At 35.5% G+C, this 21,998-nt stretch overlaps 2 protein-coding genes and 1 pseudogene across 2 annotated transcripts in view; all 3 read right to left on the bottom strand.

The window, feature by feature from the left end:
* Positions 1-414: 414 nt before the first annotated feature.
* LOC137038683 (major histocompatibility complex class I-related gene protein-like) lies at positions 415-5,009 on the bottom strand (annotated as a pseudogene).
* Positions 5,010-6,435: 1,426 nt separating this feature from the next.
* On the bottom strand, positions 6,436-15,109 carry LOC137038679 (zinc finger protein 160-like). Its single transcript, XM_067413476.1, has 3 exons — positions 15,072-15,109; positions 14,509-14,608; positions 6,436-10,313 (listed from the first exon to the last, which is right to left on the bottom strand). The coding sequence occupies exons 2-3, from the start codon at positions 14,591-14,593 to the stop codon at positions 8,560-8,562; spliced, it is 1,839 nt and encodes a 612-aa protein (XP_067269577.1). The 5' UTR covers positions 14,594-14,608; positions 15,072-15,109; the 3' UTR covers positions 6,436-8,559.
* An 811-nt stretch (positions 15,110-15,920) lies between these two features.
* LOC137038685 (zinc finger protein 155-like) overlaps positions 15,921-21,998 on the bottom strand; it is a 110,727-nt gene continuing 104,649 nt past the window's right edge. The window contains exons 2-4 of the mRNA XM_067413481.1: positions 20,486-20,509; positions 19,909-20,044; positions 15,921-16,982 (exon numbers count right to left, since the gene is read on the bottom strand). Of these exons, the coding sequence (XP_067269582.1) occupies positions 16,057-16,982; positions 19,909-19,993 (1,011 nt within the window). The 5' untranslated portion in view covers positions 19,994-20,044; positions 20,486-20,509 and the 3' untranslated portion in view covers positions 15,921-16,056. The remainder of the gene's footprint in view (positions 16,983-19,908; positions 20,045-20,485; positions 20,510-21,998) is intronic.

Genomic DNA, 21,998 nt, shown 5'->3' on the forward strand with positions numbered 1-21,998 from the left:
CGTTCAGTATTTAATTGTAGTGTCGTTCTCCAACTCAGTCACAGTAATCCAGTAGCGGAGGCTTTGGGAATGGCCTCACAGGGCAGCGAAGCATTCCGGGAATTGTTGTCTTTCATCCCCATGAGACAAAAATACATGTTCTGTCTTTTCTCAGTCAAGAAGGCAACAAATTCAAAAATAATTTCACATTTCTACTACATTAATGACCCAGTTTAAATACAGATTCATCTTCCCAGCGCTGAAGTACCGCTTTAAAAAAGGAAGATGTGTTCTGAGTTTTGCCGACCCGATACGGCGAAAGTAATCTATCAACTAGCTCTGCTTCACTTTCGTTGCTCTGGTTGGTTGTAGCGCTATCCTATTGTGTGCAGAGGGAGTTTGAAAGACAACCGTTTATCCTGCCCCTCGGATTGAGCCCTGTCTATGGTGAGTTTCCAGAACAAACATCTTGATGTGGGTCTGGCTTGGCAGGATATGGTTACGGTCAATCTTGAGGGATTGATAGTAAATTCTGCAGTAGAAAATAAATGTTTAATGAATAAATGAATTAATGAATACAGACAGACAATTTATACATAATATGTTGTACAGTACTATATGGTTGCTGCTTTTCCAGTATCATCCATGAACACGTGTGAAGTGAACAATGCCTTACACTACATTAAGTACACTTTACCTCGGATTAATGACAAAGAGATAACAACTTGAATGTATCCACATTATTGTTCTGAACCCTTGTTATTCAGCTCCCTTATAAATTTGTAAATGCCATACATTTGAACATCTGTTTTATGACATGTACTACTTCTTATTTACCAGACTAAGGTCTTTTGTAGTCACTTAATAAGTAACTTTTACATGCTAGTTGTGCTTTGCATCAACAGGAAAGTGAAAAAGAATTTTGAGTCATATACTGTGTCAATAGCACTAGGTGTGTCAGGTGTCCTGTTTAGGTCAATCTCCCATGACACTGAAGAGAAAAAGTTAATGCAACATTTTATTCAACCATATAAATCTACAATGCTTAAAAAAAGTTAAAACAGTTCAAGAGAACAACAGTGAATAAAATATTCACTATTGGGTATATATAATTTAATATTATCTGTTTACATAAGTAGACACACACGCACACACACACACACACGCACACACACGCACACACACGCACATATAGAGAGAGAGAGAGAGAGAGAGAGAGAGAGAGAGAGAGAGAGAGAGAGAGAGAGAGAGAGAGAGAGAGAGAGAGAGAGAGAGAGTGTCCAGGTCCAAGTCTTCAGCAAGCTATACCCTAAAAGTATAAGATCACTAACACCATTTAATGAAAAGTTGAAAATAGGCAGCTTTGTCATTTCATCAGAACAAGAGGAACCAGGATCTCTGAAATGTTCTTGGATAATGGGGCCTTGAGAACCACTGTAATAGACTTTTAGTAACTATTTTATATTTGTTACCGGCCTAATGTTTCATTGTCTTTTTTAATAGTCATTTTCATATACGCAAAATACAATGCCTTTCTCCAACAAATATTAAAATTTTATAAAAGTAATACTATAGTTATGCATGTATAATACAGAATAGCAGAATAATAAAACAGAGATCACCTTGGACCAGCAAAAGAACAACAATAAAAAACAGCCATACAGGCTTCATTTTTAGGTTGCATACTGTACACTGTGTTGTATGCTGTGTTATTTTAGTGTACCTATATTACATTCCTTTGTTGTTTTAATCACATATCATTTCATTAGCCATTATCATAACAAAACATAATGGCATCCATAAGACTTTTTAAGTTTAAGTTTGAATTTAATATAGGCCCATTTAGACTCACATTTCATTTCTCATCTTGCACGGAAGCTGAAAAAAGGAAAATAAAAAATATTTTGGCTGTCATGTCCAATATTAACCTGTGCTGTTTTGTATTACTTCCTTAAAGGGTTACTTCAGCGATTAACATATGACTTTGTATCAGTAGAAACCCTGGAGTATATTCAAATGATCGTGCTCCCACCTCTTATATCCCCCTGAGACGGGAGATTTATGCATTTTAATTCTGAAAAAATTCCTCTTTGCTCAGAGGCTAAAGACTACAGCCAGCAGAGGGAGCCATTTCCGCATGTTTTCAACTCGTGCATGGGGAATGGAGATCACACTTACAGCACAGCTCAGCTACAGGCATTAATTTCAAAGGATTCTAAACAATGTAATTCTTTTAACTTCTCAAATTAATTTCTATGAAAGTTAAGCTTCCAAAGGCATGAACTGAAAACGAGTTGTGAATGTATGCCGCGAATGTGGTCGCGATTACCTCAGCTCTCATCAAGAGAGCTCATCAACTCATTTATGACGTTAAATGTAATCTGACTCCTAATCTGAGTCTGCTGTGAGACTCACGCGGCAACTCGATCGTTATATTGAACACAAGTTCAGTATTTAATTGTACTTTCTGAACTCAGTCACTGTAATCCAGTAGCGTGGCTTTGGGAATGGCCTCACAGGGCAGTGCATTCTGGGAATTGTAGTCTTTCATCCCCCTGTGACAAAAATACATTTTCTGTCTTTTTTCGGTCTACAAAGCACCAAATTAAAAAATAATTTCACATTTCTACTACATTAATGACCCAGTTTAAATACAGATTCATCTTCCCAGCGCTGAAGTACCCCTTTAAACATAGTGTACTCACATGGAGTAGGGGAGTAATCACATTGTGATGTCTCAGAGCCTCGTCCTGAATAAGAGTGAAACAGTTAAATAAAGAACACTACAGAAACATTAAAATGCATGGCGTGAACTTTAAAAGAGTTTCTAAAGGACCTGTTGTTTGGTTTCTTTTTCCTAATTGAGTTCACAGAACATTTACAAGCAGCCGCAAGTGTCTTCTTCCTCCATATGATGAGTGCAGTTATGATGAGAACAGCAACACACATTAACACCAGCACAACGATAACTACAGACAGACTGAAGGATCCTGGGTCACATTCGGCCACATCTGAAAAAAAAAAAAAAAAAAATACAATTTATTTCAAAATATACACTGTTAAAGAGTCAAAGGGATTTATCATATTTCAGCCAATGTTGGTTCTCCAAAGTGAACATTTTTCTTAGTATAAAGAACATTTTAGAAATCCAATACAAGTAACCTTTTGTGGAATGCAAAGCTTCTATGGATATTAAATGTTCTTCATGGAAACATATACACCAATACATAACCTTTATTTTTGGAGTGTATATCAACAACAGTGAGATAAACAACTGGACAAACATTTGTTGTTATTCATTGTAATGTTCTTTGTTGCATTTTCTAAGACATAATTTGATTGTATTGTATAGATTGGTAATAAAGTATCTTGAATTTAATGTCTACTTTGTTGTTCAGTACAGTTTTGTTAGATATTTGCACATTCTTCTTTACCAAACGTAATGTCCAGTTTGTTGTCCCGATTGAGGTGCTTCATTGTGCAGTTGTATTTGTGTCTTTCATGTAGTTCTTCTGCGCTGATCACCAAACTCTTCCTCATCTGGTAAGTCCCGTCTCCGTTGGGCAGAATCTCTCCTCCTGTGATCTGATCATCATCCAGAGGCTGACCATCTCTGAACAGGGTCAGGTTAATGTGACGGGGGTAAAAACCAGTGGCCAGACAGCTGATCTGAAGACCTCGAGAGTCTGGGAGTGTCTTCCTCATCAGTCTCACTCTGGGTTTCACTAGAGAAAAGAAAGAAAACAATACACAGTGTTATTGTTACACAAAGCCACACCACACAGCTTTGTGTATAAAGATCAGTTGGATTCTCTCACCTTTTCTCATCACATTGTTCTTTTTCATATGTAGGTAATACTGTAAAATTTTAATGCAAACAGGAAGATATACATTCTTATATAAAAATTTCATATGACGAAATTGTAAATGGTCCCATATTCTCCATGGTAATTCAATATTGAAATTATTTTTCTCCACATTAAAGACACACTCCTCTTCTTTTTGTTGATCAAAAGCATCCCATGTCTGGAGTAGACCTGGTTTATCATCGTTCAACCATTCACACCCAGCAAATCTCAAATGATGAACATGTATACCTTTAAAAGGATGAAAGTTATTCCAAAGATATTGACAACTGTTGCTACAAAAATGTAACACGTGGTACAAAAATCCTTGTGATTCCTACTTTTTGTAAGCATTTTAAATAAAGCAGATAAAAAGTACAAAACTGTGCTGAAATATTTGATAATAATATAATTAATGCAGCATTCATGAATCAATATTAAAAATAGTCTACCTTATAGCTATTAAATAAATATGCAGGTAAATGTTCTCACCATCTGTGTGATTAAGGTGTTCCTTAAGATAAAATGCTCGACCTTTCATGTCATTGTACATGTCACGAAATATAACATAAGCATCACTTTTCTCTCCATCGTATTGTGTTGAATCGTTGAGTGCGATGAACAGCTTGTCGCGTGACCGAGTCATAGAACATCACTTGAAGATCATCCAGCATTACTATAGCACTGAACTCTGGAAACGGTGTTTGTCCGATTATATATGTTGCGAAAGCCATCAATGAGTGAGACCCTTTAGAAAATCATATCATATGAGACATTGTAAAGAACGGTTTGAACATTCTCAGCATGCAAATTCAGTCACTCAGCGTCTATAACGTTACTTACTTACACGTACTTTTACTTTCGTAAACGTTTCTAAACGGCTAAATTAAACATTTAATTTTATTAATTCATTACATATTGTTATGAAATGTTTCTTAACGTGTCCTACTTTCAGTAGTCGGCTACATTATATAGGTTACAATTAGTTACTGTGTATTTTCGAAATCACATGCTGCACATGGTTAAAAGCAATATCGGCGCAAGGCTAGCAGCAATCTGACTTAACGTTACCTGCTCTGACCGCTGTCAGACATGACAGCAGATTCACATAAATGAGCATTTTGCCTCGTGTAACTCTTCAAACCATTAGATGTACTACTTGGCTTCAGAGCCGTAAAGACTGTCTGGACTTTCCCTGTTGACAAATGAACACTGGGGGCACGCTATGATTCAAGATAGATCTGATCTTAAAGGGATAGTTCACCCCAAAAAATTATGTCCGTGTCGTCATTTAGTCACCCTCAAGCAGGGCTGGATGGGGATAAAATTTGGCCCTGCACAAATCCAGCCCATCCTGCCCACACACTGGCTGACCCACAAGTTCAATGTTTTGCTGGAATTAGGGATGTTTTTCCCTAAATTTAAGTAAGTAGTCTAATTTAAGTAAATAAGTTAACAAATAAAATGGGACAGAATAATGATATATAATAGGCTATTGAATTTACAGCAAATACAGTAATATGTATTTTTTGTTGCACATGACAGTAAAGCACTGATTTTGAGCTATATGCCATAAAGTAGCTAAATTTTATTTAGCATCATTTTTAATATATTTATGCCAAAACACCATATTTCTTTTGTTTAGCTGCAAGGTAAATTAGGCTGGGTTGACAATTTAACTTGTCATGTTTACATGGTCGTGAGTTATTCAGCTACAAAAAGATTAACCACACTGTATAACACAAAATTCAAGTCAAATCTAAATGGATTTAACGGAAATGGCACTATAGCGTGGGGAAAAAAATAGTCAATGGCTGCCAAGATCTGCTTAGACATCCTTCCAAATATATTCTTCCAATTTATTTTTGGTTGTTGTACTTTTTATTTTTCAATTTTTTATTTTTACTTTTATCTTTAGTGTCCCAGTGTTGTTTGTTCTATGTAAATCACATTGGTCAACCATGTGTTGTGGAAATGGTGCTATATAATAAAATTAACATTGACATTGACATTCCTTTGTGTACAACTGAAGAAAAAAACTCATACAGGTTTGGAACAACTTGAGGGTAAGTAAATGATGACAGAATTGTCATTTTGGGTGAACTATTCCTTTAAGGGTATATTTTAGAGACAATATGCTCAGTGCAAATAACAATGGTCACACTCATTTAAACTTTTACTGCAGTTTTCATTGTTCTCTTACCTCTGCAATATAGTTTATGTTAATGACTTTTTTATAATGGATGGATGCACTTTTTTGGGCTTCAAATTCTAGGCTGCCATTTATTACAATTTTACTACTTGGATTAGCCAGGACATTTTTTATTTATATAACTCCAATTGTATTCATCTGGAAGAAGACTGTCATATCATATACACTTGAGGGTGAGTGAATCATGGGGTAATTTTCCTTTTTGTGTGAACTAACCATTTAATTAGCTACAAGATTCATCCCTTGCACAGATATATATTTAAAATTCTCTCATGAGTATAGTGGCTCCTGAACATAAATTTGGGTGAGTCATTCACAGGCTCAACATTATATATAATTAATATATAATTGTGATTAACATGTGATGACATTTTACATTGTAATCGTGGAACATACACAAACTCACTTTAGGCAGATTCTTGCTTAACTTTTCCTGAAAGTGGCACTTTAATGTTGATTGACAGGCTATAAATAACCTACACACACTTAAAATGTTGTCTTAAAATGACCTTAAAGCTACACTGTGATATTTTCCCCCATCTAGCGGTGTAAAGGTATATGATTATCCAGTGAATAATAGTTTCTGTGCCTCTCAATTTTGATTTCGTTTTAACTCCTACGGTGGCCGATTTAGTCCAAGATTAACATGGCAATAGCCCTCTTCACATTCGACACGGTGCCATCGAGTGTTGAAACGGGAAAGGCGAAGCTTGAATTTATGGGAATGTCCCTCTTTGGCTAATGTACTTTCAAGATGGAGGGGCAACATGGCGACCAGCATTCGAACCCCTCACCCGTATTTTCAATGGCATATTATAAACTTATTAGAATACTTTATTACTTGAAAGAAATAAATATACATTAATGAGCACATATATTTTTGAAAGAACTAAGTGTTTTTAGCTAAGAATAAACTAAAAAAGTTACACAGTGTAGCTTTAATGTTATTCTGTTCTAATGTTGATATAGAATGTTAGGAAATCAGAAGAGATAAAAATAAAGCCATATAGGTATAATAAAACAAATACAACCAAATAGTTTACAAGCTATACACATGCAAACAATGCTCACAGAGCCAAATGACATCCAGCCCCCCGCCCCCCTCACCGGACGTAAGGAGTGGAGCTTGACATATTTATGTTTAGGGATAGGATAGTCTCATGTAGCCAGACCTTCAGACTGATGACAGTAGGTCTAGACTCCATCGCAGCTTTCAATGGCCAAGGAAAGGCAAATGCCTGACCAACATGCAACAAATCACAATTCATTTTGTTCTTTGGAGTATTAGTAAAAATGTGAATTTGATGTGTCTACAATAACAGATTGGCGTGCAAATAAATTATTTAAATTTAAAAATGTTGTGCGAGTCTACAACAGTGGCACAGTGAAGTATAATTTCCATATGTGGAAAATCCAGTGTTTAGTTGATCCTCATTGTCACAGTGGTAAACATGACAGCTTTCTTCTTCCATGAGGGAGTTTGGCATCACAATGGCTTTGTTTCCAGGTGGACTGTTAAAGAATGTGACACATGACTCCAGGAAATCCTGGAAAATTCAACCAATCAAATGATTACTTCGAAACACCTGAAGTGTTTCCCATTTTATGTGCCATATGAATCAAACGTTCAGCCAACGGTCTGTGGGTGTGACGTCTGAGGCTGAGAATATGGTTATGGGTAGGGTTAGGGTGTAGTTGGAACTTCTAGCTCCATCCATTACATCCAGAGAGGGGGGAGCTGGGCATCAAGCTCTCTTAACATGAGCACTTTTAAACTAAAGGATTAACACATTCACTAATTTAGTACACTACTCCACACATCCTCCAACCTCCTGTTAAGAACACTGAATGAGTTCACAATCAGACTTAGTTGCTGAACTGATGCAGACTAAACTGAAGCCATACATGACATTTTAATACATCCATCTCAGTTTATAACTTAAAATAGTCTAGAAACCTTAACAATTATTGGCTGCAGAATGCTGAACACATTTACAAGATTAATCTGATTTAGAAGTCTAAGGCTGATGTAGAAGTCAAAGGGCCAGTTTTACTAACAGCTAACCCTCTTTTGGTGTAAAAAAAAAGTCAAGATTTACTTAAGACAGTGAAAAATTTGCGCTGAAAAGGCTTGGTCACAGTTATTTTTTGCAGCTGACATTATTGCATATGCGTATGTAGGAGTTTTCCTTTCAGACAAAAAACGTGTGGGAGGAGACTATTTAAATGGATCATGCAAGGTAATTTACTAAGGTTTGCGCTAGTCAATTAACTGGTTCCCAATTAACTCCCATCTGCCATTTTTAATCTGGCCCCAAGTCTTCAAGTGGATGAATGTTTTAATTAGGCACTTCCCCATCTGCCCCTATATGAGCCATGGCTAAGTAAGACTATTTATTCTGATACAAAATAAAAAACAGTGATACAGTACCTCCTCCACCACAACAGTATTGGAAATGTCCACCCATGACACTTTGTAGCACAACAACACTGACAAAAAATCAGCAACTTAGTTTAACACAATTAAGGTGCCATCACATGACCCCTATGAAAGTCACTTGTTACAATGTCAGGTTTTTCTCCAGTATGGATTTGTTTCTTTCGTTTCAAGTAGTTTGCTCTTGAATTGGGTTTCACACAGACATGAAATCTTCGATGCGATCTTAAATTGCAAAGCCATTTAAAACTCTTTCTACACCGAGAACACAAATAGGGTCTTTTGTCTGCATGATTTTTCCGGTGTATCTCTAAGTGTGAAGGCAAACTAAATGTCTTATTACACTGATTACAATTAAATGGCCTTGGTCCAGAGTGAATGCGCAGATGATTTTTGAAATTGGTCATCTTTGTAAACCTCTTGCCACACTCAGAACACTGCGACTTCTCCCCATAATGAGTTTGCAAGTGACTTTTAAGCTGTCTTAGATAAGCAAAACTCTTCTCACACTGAACACACATGTAAGGCCTGTCTCCAGTGTGAAGTCTCATGTGAGCCGTAAGGTTTCCTTTAAGTGCGAAACTTTTTCCACAAGGGCAGGAGAAAGGCCTTTCTCCAGTGTGAATTCGCATATGAATCTGAAGTTTTGATTTGCTTTCACAAATTCTTTCACAGTAATGGCAGGAAAAAGGCTTCTCATTGGTGTGCACACTTCTCATGTGACCATTAAGAAGTCCTTTATATCTGAAACTCATACCACACAGATGGCAACTGAAAGGCTTTTCTCCAGTGTGAAGTTTCATGTGATAATTAAGAAGTCCTTTATGTATGAAACTCTTTCCACACTGAGGACAGGAGAAAGGCTTTTCTCCCGTGTGAATTTGTATATGAATCTTGAGGTTTGATTTGCTTTCGCAAATCCTTCCACAGTAATGGCACACAAAAGGCTTCTCATCGGTGTGAATATATCTCATGTGACGACTGAGTTGTCCTTCAAGAATGAAACTCTTTCCACACTGTGGGCAGGTGAAAGGCCTCTCTCCAGTGTGAAGTCTCATGTGGTAGTTAAGGGATGTTTCATGTTTTAAACACTTTCCACATTGATGGCACTTGAAAGGCTTCTCCTCGGTGTGACATTTCATGTGTGCCTTAAGATTGTTACTTATTTGAAAACCCTTTCCACATTGGTGGCATTTGAAGGGCTTCTCTCCGGAGTGTATTATTACATGCCTGTTAAGGCGTGCTATGTCTTTGAAACTCTTTCCACACTGATGGCATATAAAATGGTTCTCTCTTAAGTGAATTTTCGTGTGTAAATTAAGGGTTACTTTATGTATGAAACTCTTTCCACACTGATTACAGGTGTAAGGTCTTTCTCCAGTGTGAATCCTCATGTGATCCCTTAAGGTCTTGCTTCGTATGTAACTTTTTCCACACTGATTACATGTGTAAGGTCTTTCTCCAGTGTGAATCCTTATGTGATCTCTTAAGGTCTTGCTTCGTGTGTAGCTCTTTCCACACTGATCGCATGTGTAAGGCTTCTCACCAGTGTGAACTCTCATGTGGTTTTTAAGGCTTCCTTTTGTAGTGAAAATGTTCCCACATTGTTGGCAAGTGAAAGGGCACTGTCCAGTATGATTTGCCTCGTGCTTTTTAAGACTTTTCTCATAAGTGAAATTCCTGCCACACTGAGGACAGATGTAACTCTTTTTAGAACCTGTCTTCCGAGCTCTTTTTTGTGAGGACACCTGTTCAGTCTGTGAGCAAAGTGTTTCTTCATGATGATCTTCCTCCTCCATTTCATTTAGTTCTTGACTCTCCACTTTCATAACCACCAGGTCTATGGTGAAATAAAAGAATAATACAAGTTAACTCAGTTTAATGGTACGGAGTAACATCAAAATGTTATTTTTATCCTTTGTGCTAAAGGTTAATTCTGTCATGTAGTGACTGAGACAGATCAGACACACAATTATTTGTTATATTTAACTAAGTCAGCAAGGCACTGCCCCTGAAGAGTAACTAAAGCCCAAATTGTACTTTGTTTTTTATTCAAATGCGTAGCCTTTCAAAGGATATAGTCACTTGGACAGTTTTTGGGATAGACAACTGCATTTACAAAGGAGCGCGTCTCCAAATGTCCCATTCAAATAAGCAACTTAGAGTAGTGTCTCGTATAGGGCTGCACAATATCATATTAGTGTCAATATCCACGATAGTCATATTGCAGGATGTACAATGTCAAGTATACGGTTCAAAGTTAATCTGTACTGACCAGCCTCTACAGATAAAAATGCCCATGACATTTGGATTCATTGCAAAGTTTACCATCATAAAGCGAAAGTTTTATTATTTGCATGTGTTTTCATTCCTGTCGGTTTAAATATTCAAGTGATTCACATGTAAGAAGATGTGATTGAGAACTCACTTTGGATCTCACATGCTTTTTTCTGTGCATGTACACATCTACGCAGATGCACACGAACACCTAATTCTGTTCTGTTCCGTATATATTTGTCCTTGAATGAACACATGAGTATCCTCAAAAACACATTTGCTTATGGCTTACGTGAACATAAACAATTGAGAAAGAAAACAAATATGTATCATTATATTGGATCCCACACACTCGGTCTTAAAGTGACAGCAGCCTATAATGTCATTAATGTTAATAAAACAACAAAATACAAAAAAAAAATCACTTTATTGCTTCATCAAATAAATTATAAATGGCAAATGAATTATATTTAATTTATACAGTGCAGACTATGAAGTGTTATTTTAAAAACGGATTTTTCATTTCTGTACCTGAATACTGTTAGACTTGCCTGAAAAATATGAATCACTGTTTAATACATTTCTTGTTCTATTGTATTTATCTATGCTTGTAATTTGTTTATTTTCTATGCAGATTTACTCTCTTACATGATCACACCAAGGCTCATGTCTTGTGTCACAAGACACTTTCATGTGTCTTTCTATATATGCCTGATCTTATAATACTATATAGGGAATATATACAAACTGACAACAAGTTGTTTCAATTAGGTACTTTTTTTTTATTGACACAAATTGTAGGGAAAAACAATGCTTTAATAACAGTGAGTACAGGGTTTGTACAGATACTGTAATATTGAATTCACTTTTCAAGCTTTACTTTTTTGGTTTTCAAATTACAGATATTACTTAATTAAAAAATATGTATTACACACTTTTTAAACACAATTACAAAAGTTTAAAAGACCTATTATTGTTTAATAAATTATATTTTATATCATAATGTTGGCATTCTTGGTATTGAGAAACGGTCTGATGGGGTTTTATCAACTTCAGTAGAGATTACATAGCTACGCCAGGTTGTGGTGGCCAGGGACTGACTTTAAGAGCGAGTTAGTAGATTCATTTTGGAGCAGAAAAAGGTTGTAAACAAGGATATATCCTTGGACATATCAGATGGGCTAGAGAGTTAATTTTAAGAGAAAAGATTGTATTTGTTTTGTACGAACCCTGTTAATAAATGTTAATCGAAATCTGAACATATACCGAGAAGAAGAAAAAGAAACACAAAATAATATAGTTCCAGTGAAATTTCTTTACATTCCCTTGTGATGTCTATCATTATGTGTATTTTGGTGTAATTGAGTAAGTGGCAGCTTCTCTCTGCTGATGACGAGGTTGTGGGGAGTGACAGCATCTGTAGAAAAACACAACTGAGTTTAGAGTCACACTCTGCCATTTGTTTAATTTTCATTTATGCCAAAATTAGCTGTTGCGAATGTTAGTTTGTAATGTAGATTTAAAGGGGGGGTGAAATGCTGTATCATGCATACTGAGCTTTTTACACTGTTAAAGACTTGGATTCCCACCCTAAACAGCATTCTGGGAAGGCAGCGCTGCATTTGAACCAATTTGAATGCAGAAATGACGGGAAGCTTCACAACATCGCTTCAGTCGTGTCGCAAAGTGAATTTCCACGGTCACTGCTGTCACAGGACTTCACCAAATCATACCAAAGAAGTGTGTTTTTGACGGAGCGGTCCCAGCGATAAAGGTTCGGTCCTGCTTTGGAAGCAGCCGGTGAGTAAAACTGCTTCAAATGTCTATGCTGTTGGCTATCGTCGCGTGAGTAAACATCAGTAAACGACACGATCGCGTGCTTCGTCATTCAAATGCGCTAACGTTGCTCCATTTTTGTTCTATGTATAACATTACACTAGTCTGACGTGCAAAACCGTTTTGCTTGCTACTGCTAAGGTTTAGTCACATACAATAGTCCATAAACCGAATCATGTCCTCATAAACTGCGAGTAAACACACACAAATGTTGCCAGGCCACTAAATACAGTACATACCACAGAGTTTGGTCCTTACGTCCTGCTGTTGCTGTTTCTCCTGTTCAATTTATTTCAGCCTCCGAATGTGATTCTGGATCATATATCTATTAGCGGAGATCGATAGCCATGGGTTTCTCCATGCTTGAGGACGTCACCGCTTTGTGCGCATTTGTCATTCTTTAGCTCCGCCCACACGATACGCCTCAAGGCTCTCGTTTTTTTCCGGAAAGACTCGGTACAGCCTATATTTCTTTTATAAATAAAATAAAACTAAAGACTTTTCGGAGATATGAAGGGTGCAATACTACTCTATAGGTACTCAAGATTGACATGAGATTGACTGAAACTGAGTGTTTCACCCCCCCTTTAATGTTTTTTGTAGACTGGGCATTTGTAAGCATGAACCAAATTGAAAACTCTCTAACGATATGGATCATAAATCCAGTATGTCACTTACTTGCTTAGTTGAGAAGATGGATGAAGTATCCTCAACTGAACCAAGCTTTTAAAATGCTGTTTAAAAACTAAGAAGAAAAAAAATGACAGCAGGTTTTCTAGGAAATGTTACAATTTGAAATGTGAAATGTATAGACATTTTAAGAACGTTATGGAGTACCTGTTGAGAGTGTTGACCCTCTGTGTTGTTGGATGGTGAGCTCCAGAAAATCATAAATGTGATGAAATACGTTTTTTTTTAAAGTTACAGATTTAAAAAAAACAAAAAAGGTAGGAATGAAGAACCCCAAACTCTCCATTTCAGCGTAAAAAGGTTCATCACACTCTCAGAAATAAAGGTACAAAAACTGGCACTGTGGTAAAACCTATTCATAAGGCATTTGAACGGTGGACGAGAGAGCTCAACATGCTGCAACTGAAGAAAACACATGCAAATAGAAAAAATACCAGCAAATTCAGAAATCAGTTCAACGCAACTAAATACAGAAACACGCTGCAAAAGTTCATAATGCACAAAAAAAAAAAAAACATATAAGCTGCAACTGAAGAAAACACATGCAAATACACGGGCTGCAAAAGTTCACAACACAAATACAAAAACACGCACTGCAAATAGCACTAATAACCCTAACAATTGACGAACCAATTTGCTGGGTTCACACTTATTGTGTAATGTCTACTTGCCAGTGGTGTTGTCAATGACCTGAAAGGAAAGGTTTTTTTGTGTTTATTTTAATATCCCGTTGTGAGTATCTGCAGCGCATTTCTTTATTTGGGTGCATTGTGAACATTTGCAGTGTATTTAGTTGTGTTGTGTTTGTATTGCAACACGTGTTGTCAAACTGATAAAGTTGTTTTCTGAATTTGCTGGTGTTTTTTCTATTTGAACATTGTGTTTTCTTTAATTGCAGCGTAGATTTCTACCTAAACACTGCATATTGTTACCTTTTGTCACCTAGTGTACATTTGTAAAGAACAATTAAAGAACATTAACTTTAGAGTGTGGTTTTGTCATAAGTACTAAACAAATAAACCTGCAATCCATTCAACAGTTTTTAAATTGTATTTTAATTTAAGAAATATATTTGCCATTATGACAATTGTATTATTTAACTACATTTTCCTCACTTTGTCTGTCCACATTAGGTGACCCACTCTGTGTAGCCCACAATACATCAGGTTTAATTAGGTGTCTCAAATGAACTTTGTTTAGAGGTCAACATTTAATAAATGATATGAACCAACCTGTATGATCCTCAGCATCTTCAACTTTCACTCTGAATTGTTCTGAAATACTTATGTCTTCAGTCTCCTCTTTAATAAATGCCATCTTGAAATCTTGTTCCTGCATATTTGGACATTTTGTCATGTTTAATATGACGAAAACAATTAACAGAAAGAAATATAAAATATAAACTTAAAGCTTAACTGTTAAGCTTATCACATATGAATGAGCTTTACTCACAGACAAATAACAATCATAAACGAGCAATTTACTAGACAAACTGTAAGGGTTAATGTATCGTCTCTTATAGTTTAGGTGTCAAACACAAAAATATAAGCAAACAACAATCAATAATACGGGTGTAATATAATGAAATTATCATTACTGAATGTAATATTTAAAAATAAAAAAGGAAAGGAAAATTGAATGGCAAGAGAAAAAAACGGCCGTAACCCATTAACTGAAAGCGAATTGCTAAGTGTTACACGGCACCTCACACAATAATTCGTTTACAAACTATTAATGCATTTAACGATTTATCCATTTAAACGCACCAAATGCATAGACGTTCAAAAACTCGAACCTTTGTTGAGCCAGAGGAGAACGGTCCAGCCTTGTGATGTCATAACACCAGACCAAAATAAGAGTCCCGTCCCACACATACTGCCTAAAATCGCAGAAAGTCCATACAAATACAAAAAAGACTATATAATATTCAGTAATGAATAAGTACTACATCTATTCTAAAAATGATATTGTTACTAGTAACACATTTCAAGTTTCTGTCATTCAGCCTTCACATTTCAATTGTGACTAGTATATATGTCTTATATGCAATTAGTTATTTGTTAGGTACTAGCAATTCTTTTTTAGATACTAGTAAGTATTATTAGATACTAGTATTTAGCCATTAGATATTAGTACTCATTTATTAGACACTCATACCTATTAAAATAGATACTAGTACTTCTGTATAATGGTATAGATATAGTGATACTTCTGAATAGGCTGAGGCTGGGATTTAGCGGGTTTGTAGTAAAAGTATTTTAGGAATGTTTACTTTATGCAGAAAGCATTCATTCAGTATCATTATTTAATTTAAGTGAAGTGGCTTTCAGAGGCTTTTGCATCTAATCTTCATATACAAAATTAAGAGACCACTTAACATTGAGAAATCAATGTTAAGTGGTCTTTATTTTTTCCAGAGCTGTGTGTGTGTATATATACGAGAGAGAGAGAGAGAGAGAGAGAGAGAGAGAGAGAGAGAGAGAGAGAGAGAGAGAGATATTCAACCTGTTTTTTTTTTTTATATTATGTATAATGACCACTAGGGGTTGCTCTAGGCATATGTTTTCCTTTATTTGTTTTCCCTGAAGAGATATACATTGTTGTTGAAAACAAGAAGTAAAAAAGTGACACACATTCGTTGTAATTCAGTTCAGTTCAGTGTCTTTATTAAAATCAACACATTTATGATTTATCTCTCATCCAGACGTCAAACCCCCAAGTGTCCTGGCTTTAAATCGTTCCCTCTTTTGTAAAGTTTTGTGTGACACTTGAGGTGACCTTTACGTATGAAAATCTTCCCAGGTGTAGGGTCTCTCTCCAGTGTGAATCCGCATGTGAGTCTTAAGGTTTCCTTTAGATGTGAAACTCATTTGACACTCAGGACACGGGAAATGCTGCTCCTCAGGGTGAGTATTTTTGTGCAATTTCACAAGTTTAGGTGTAGTAAAAATCTTTCCACATTGATTACATTTCAAATCGTTCTCTCTTCTCATGTGAGCATTAAAGTTTCTTTTATTTATGAAACCCTTTCCACACTGAGGGCAGGTGAAAGGCTTCTCTCCATTGTGACGTTTCATGTGGTTATTAAATGATTCTTCATTCTCTAAACACTTTCCACACTGATGGCACTTAAAACGGTTCTCTGCAAGGTGACTCATCAAGTGTTTCTCTAGGTCCTTTTTGAATTTGAACACCTTTTCACATTGGAAACATTTGTAAGGCTTCTGTTTTAGGTGAATTAACATGTGAATGTTAAGGCGTTTCACAGCAATGAAACTCTTTCCACACTGATGGCATACAAAACGGTTCTCTCCTGAGTGAATTCTCATGTGTATCTCAAGGGCGTATTTACGTATGAAACGCTTTCCACATTGATCACATTTGACCGGTCTTTCTCCAGTGTGCATCATTATGTGATCCTTTAAGTTACCGCTTTGGGCAAAACTGAATCCACACAAATCACAGGTGAAAGGTCTCTCTCCAGTGTGAACTCTCATGTGGATTTTAAGGTTTTGTGCTGTAGTGAACGACTTGCCACACTGTTGGCAGATGAGAGACCTTTTAGATCCTGCCGCCTCACCTCTTTGTTGTGAGAAAGACGTTTCAGGTTGCGAGAAAAGTTTTTCTTCTGTTTTGCAGTCGTGTTTCTCATACTGATCTTTCTCCATTTTATTCAGTCCTTGACTATCCTCAAGCGGCATCAGTTCTGAAAAGTGATAAAACAAAAAATACCCCAATTTCTTAAAGCAACATACATTTCATTAAACATACTAAAAGTTAATCTCAACCAGTTCCCTGGTTCAGTAGTCAGTAAATCTACCTCAATCTCAGAATCCTTCTAGTGTACTGAAACTACCGCTCCTTAAAAAGTTCCACAATGCACTGTGAAAACCAGAGAGCATCGGCACTCACTGTTACCTTATCGGAAGTTCTGAAAGCCAAACTTAAATCACGAGAATTAACTCACTACACATAATAACACACAATAATTTAATAAAAATAAAGCTGTTTTAGCATAAACCTACATTGCTTGACATGCAACATTTATAATTTATTTACACCCAAAATGTTGCATACATGTAACAAATATTTATCATAATATACTTTAAATGACATTAAAAATAATTATGATTATCTACTATTAGTATATCTCAGTTTTGCTATTCATTAATACCAGTGTGAACTCCGAACTAGCAACCGGTTCATTCTGTTGCAAAAGGTGTATGACACACCCACAGTGCCGGGTGCCATAATGCCATAACTAATAAGTGATTTAAGCGGTTACATAGGGACCCCATAGTAAGCAGAGGGCCCCATGCCAAGAGTTAAGACAGTAGGGAGTGGTAATAAGTTTGATAAAGTTTACTAGAGCCAGTCGTGTGCGTTAATGTTTGAAAGTGAAGGGGCAGCAACACTATCAATCTGGTACAGAGAAGAGGAAGATAGGGAAAAAAGTGAATTTGTGATTTTGTCACTATGATTTGTCTGCATTTTTCAAGCAGTCTCTGGTATTTTTCATAAACATATGTGTATTTATTATTGCAATGCTTAGCATAAGAAGACTTTACAGCGAATCATCTGCCTCCATCTAGTCCTATCCTCTGTATCCTCTTCTTTCAGACAAACTACCTTCATGTCCTCCTTCACTACATCCATAAACCTCCTCTTTGGTCTTCCTCTTGACCTCCTGCCTGGCAGCTCTAACCTCAGCATCCTCTTACCGATGTATTCACTCTCCCTCCTCTGAACATGTCCAAACCATCTCAGCCTAGCCTCTGTAAGTTGCAATATTAAATTTATTCTGTTTATATGATTAATCTCATATGCGTTTGGTTGAGTTAATTAAAATACAGTAAAGTGCTTTAGCTTCAGTGCACAGTTCAAACAAATGCGCATCATTAATAACTGTCATATACATAACACTGTAATGAGAACATTTTTATATTAAAACGTTGTAAATTCTCTGGGTTTAGCTGTGTTTCAGCGTGCTGTTGTCTAAAATGCATTCAGACCACAGTAAAGTTTGCTTGTGCATTTGTGTGATAAGTCGTAATATTAAGTGTATGTATAAACATCTAATTAATCTCATATAGGATGTTTCATTAAGTTAATAACCCGCAGCGCTTCATTGTACCGGTGATCATCTTCAGTTTCAACACACGCTCTAAAACAGGGGAAGACATGAGTTATAGGCCTTCTGACTACGGAACTTAGTTGACCTGTGAGTTATTTTGTGCAAATATAAGTTGTAATATTATATTAATTTTGTATAACTATCTGATAGTTCTCGTATATGATTCGTTTAGTTGTTAATTAACCTTCTAAGCACTTCAGTTTATGGTTGTTCATTCTCTTCTGCTTCAACTCAAACAGCAACGTTATTTGAAACAAAAGACTAATATTAAAGATGTTTACTATTACTGTAATATTAACCCCCTCAAAAAAAAAAAAAACAGTGAAGCGTTTTTATTAATAACTAGCAATTTTATTGTTCTCATATTTTCATCAACAATATGGTTTGATTAAAATAATTTCCTTATCGTCCAGGCGGAGGCTATTTTATGCATGGCACATGCATTTTGATTCTGTAGTCCAAAGTGATGTAGTCCAAAGACTTGTTTGCGTTAGTATTAAGGCATTTTTTAATTTATTTTTTGTTAGGCAATATCATTTTTAGTAACATTTTATAAATAAGGTCTCATTTGTTATTGCATTAACGGGTTAATGTAAGTAATACAATGTGTGTTTATTAACAGTCCATTCAGTGCATTATCTAATGTTAACAGGCACAGATTTAGATCTGAAAATGTTGAGATTAACATGAACTAAGATTGATAAATCCTGTAAATGTTTTGTTCATTCATAAACCTTATTGTAAAGTGTGAGCATTTTTTAAATAAAGTAAGTTGGCCATAAGGGTGTCAAATTTATTTGAAAAGTTAAGGAATCTTACACGTGTTCGAACTAGACTACCGTACTGTATAGTTTTGATTTATTTTGAAGTGTTTGGGACATGGGGTTTAATGGTGAGCCTTTTGTTTTTGTATTTAGGCTCTCAAAGATTATCAAAATTTGTATTTCGACTCATTGGCCCATATATTGGTTATCGGCTGTCAAATATAAAGAATTATCGCATCGGCCAAAATTTCCATAGCTGTGAATACTTTCCGGATGCACTGTATATATACACTGATCAGGCAAACATTATGACCACTGACAGGTGAAGTGAATAACACTGATTATCTCTTCACAACACCTGTTAGTGGGTGGGATGTATTAGGCAGCAAGTGAACATTTTGTCCTCAAAGTTGATGTGTAAGAAGCAGGAAAAATGGGCAAATGTAAGGATTTGAGCGAGTTTGACAATGGCCATATTATGATGGCTAGACGACTGGGTCAGTGCATCTCCAAAACTGCAGCTCTTGTGGGGGAGGTTCCCTATCAAAATTAATGTATCTATTAAAAAGCATGGATTTAACGCCATATTCCAGTGTCTATGCTAACCAACTTTAATTCTGGCACTCATACTTCATGTCAAGAGCCTCGACTTTTCAAAATAATAATTTATTTATTTAAATGTCAGCATTTTAATGAGAACAAAATTAGTTATACGTTTACATTTTAAAACTAACCTGTTTGTTCCGCATCATCTTCATGTTTCACTTTGAAAGGTTCTGACATTTTCACGTCTTCAGGCTCCTCTTTAATAAATGCCATCTTGATAACAGTACGTCGGATCTCAGTTGTTTCACCAGAAGTGTCTTGTTCCTGCATGTTTTTACAATTTTCATGTTTAATATCAGGAAAACAATTAATAGAAAGAAATATAAATTCAAACCTAATTTGTTACTCACATATAAAGCACGTTAGTAAACAAATAACAATCATAAAACTGACATTTAAGTCTCACTAACTATCATTTAATGGAATACTTTATAGTTAGAAAAATAAACTAAATTGGTATAATTTGAAAATAATAAATTCACGAACTGGAGTTGTTTTATTGCAAATTAAAGACTAGGCTACAACACATATTAAGATTTAGAAAACAGCAGATACCCATACCAGAAAACTGAACTGTGTAAGTGTTTAACGGCACATCACATAATTATCCATATCCATCAATAACCCATTCATTTCACATTACATGTAAAAAATATTAATAGACTGAACTTAAATTTAAATGTCTCAAATACACAAAAAACAAACCTTTGTTGAGCCAGAGGAGAGCGGAGCGGTGCAGTCTTATGTCTTCTTCTTCTTCTTCTTCCCCAACTGAAAAGGTGCATACCGCCACCTACTGTTCTGGAGTAAGAACGAAGCTGACACACACGGAAGATTGTCTTTTTTTTTTTTTTTTTACGGAAGATTGTCTTCATTTCAGGCTCCTATTCCTCAATAACGTCATTGATGCTGTAATTGTTCTACCAGTTTATGATGTTATAACGGCAGACCGCTTTGACATGCTTGATTTTTTTAAATATTAATAATACTTTCAAAGTGAGCTGGGCAAAGAATTGAGTTAATTCACCAGACTCTATTTGGTATTTTATCCCTCACAATATCTTTTAAAAAGTTGGAGTGCTTAAATTTCTGTTAACTTGTAACTTCTCTTCTTCCAAACTACCTATAAAGCTTTCTAAATTTCAAGTTCTTCTGTTATGGAAAACTTTGTTTTGTTCACAATTTCTCCCCCCATAAAGTGAATATATGGATGAGGACATTTTGGTAAAGAACAAATCTCGATTGAAGACAAGAGCATTTATGATCCAAAATAATAATAAATCCATAGGAAACGTGTTTCAGATAAGAAAACGAATCACCCCAAGGGGGAAATTATTTTGGAGTTCTTTAATATAAGATCAATTGGGAAAAAAAGCATGGTTATTACCTTATACATTTTGTTTTACCAAATTACCAAATAAAGTTAAAGAATTACATTTAAAAAAAAAAGACAATATTTACCCAACAAATGAGATTATATTACATTTAAATTTGGTAATGTTAATTTGAATTGTAATTTTGTAATTCCAGTACTGAGTCAATTGATCATCTTTTCTTCAAGTGCCAACGAATTCTGGTCTGATTTGTCAAAATTTCTTGCTTTAAATTCCAGTTTTGTTATTGATTTTAGCATGTGTGATATAATTTGTTATTTTTGTCATTGTAATAGTATAAAGTACACTGGAAATGTATAGCTTGCTGGCAAAATACTATACTCATAAATGTACATTTTCATCATTAATACCCAAATTAAATACTTAACTTTGTGGCTTTAACTACTTAATTAGGACACTAAAAAAATGAATTACAAAAATGATTTGTTTAAAAAAAGAAATTTAGTTTGTTTTTTTGTTGTTGTTGTTTTTTACTTCCCTTCCCACAGTTCTCTTATTATAACTTCATACTGTCATCCATTGTTGTTTGTTAAGTAAATTGGTTGTAATTGTTGCCTTTATCTGCAATAAAAATAATAGCCTAATAAAAAAATTATAATAATGGCTGACTAAAATAAAAGTCCCGACCACATGCTGTTTAAAATCACAGAAAGTGCATTGAAATTAACATAAATTAGACTGTATATAAATATTAATGGGCTGATGAGCTGAAGAGTGAGCTGTGCAGACCCCCCCCCCCCCATTTACCTGTGCTAAATTAAATTTTAACTATTGTTTCAGCATAATCAGGTTATGACAAAAATTCCAAGTCTTGTTTATTTCAA

The sequence above is a fragment of the Pseudorasbora parva genome, chromosome 13 (genome assembly GCF_024679245.1).
Source record: "Pseudorasbora parva isolate DD20220531a chromosome 13, ASM2467924v1, whole genome shotgun sequence".
NCBI lineage: Eukaryota > Metazoa > Chordata > Actinopteri > Cypriniformes > Gobionidae > Pseudorasbora > Pseudorasbora parva.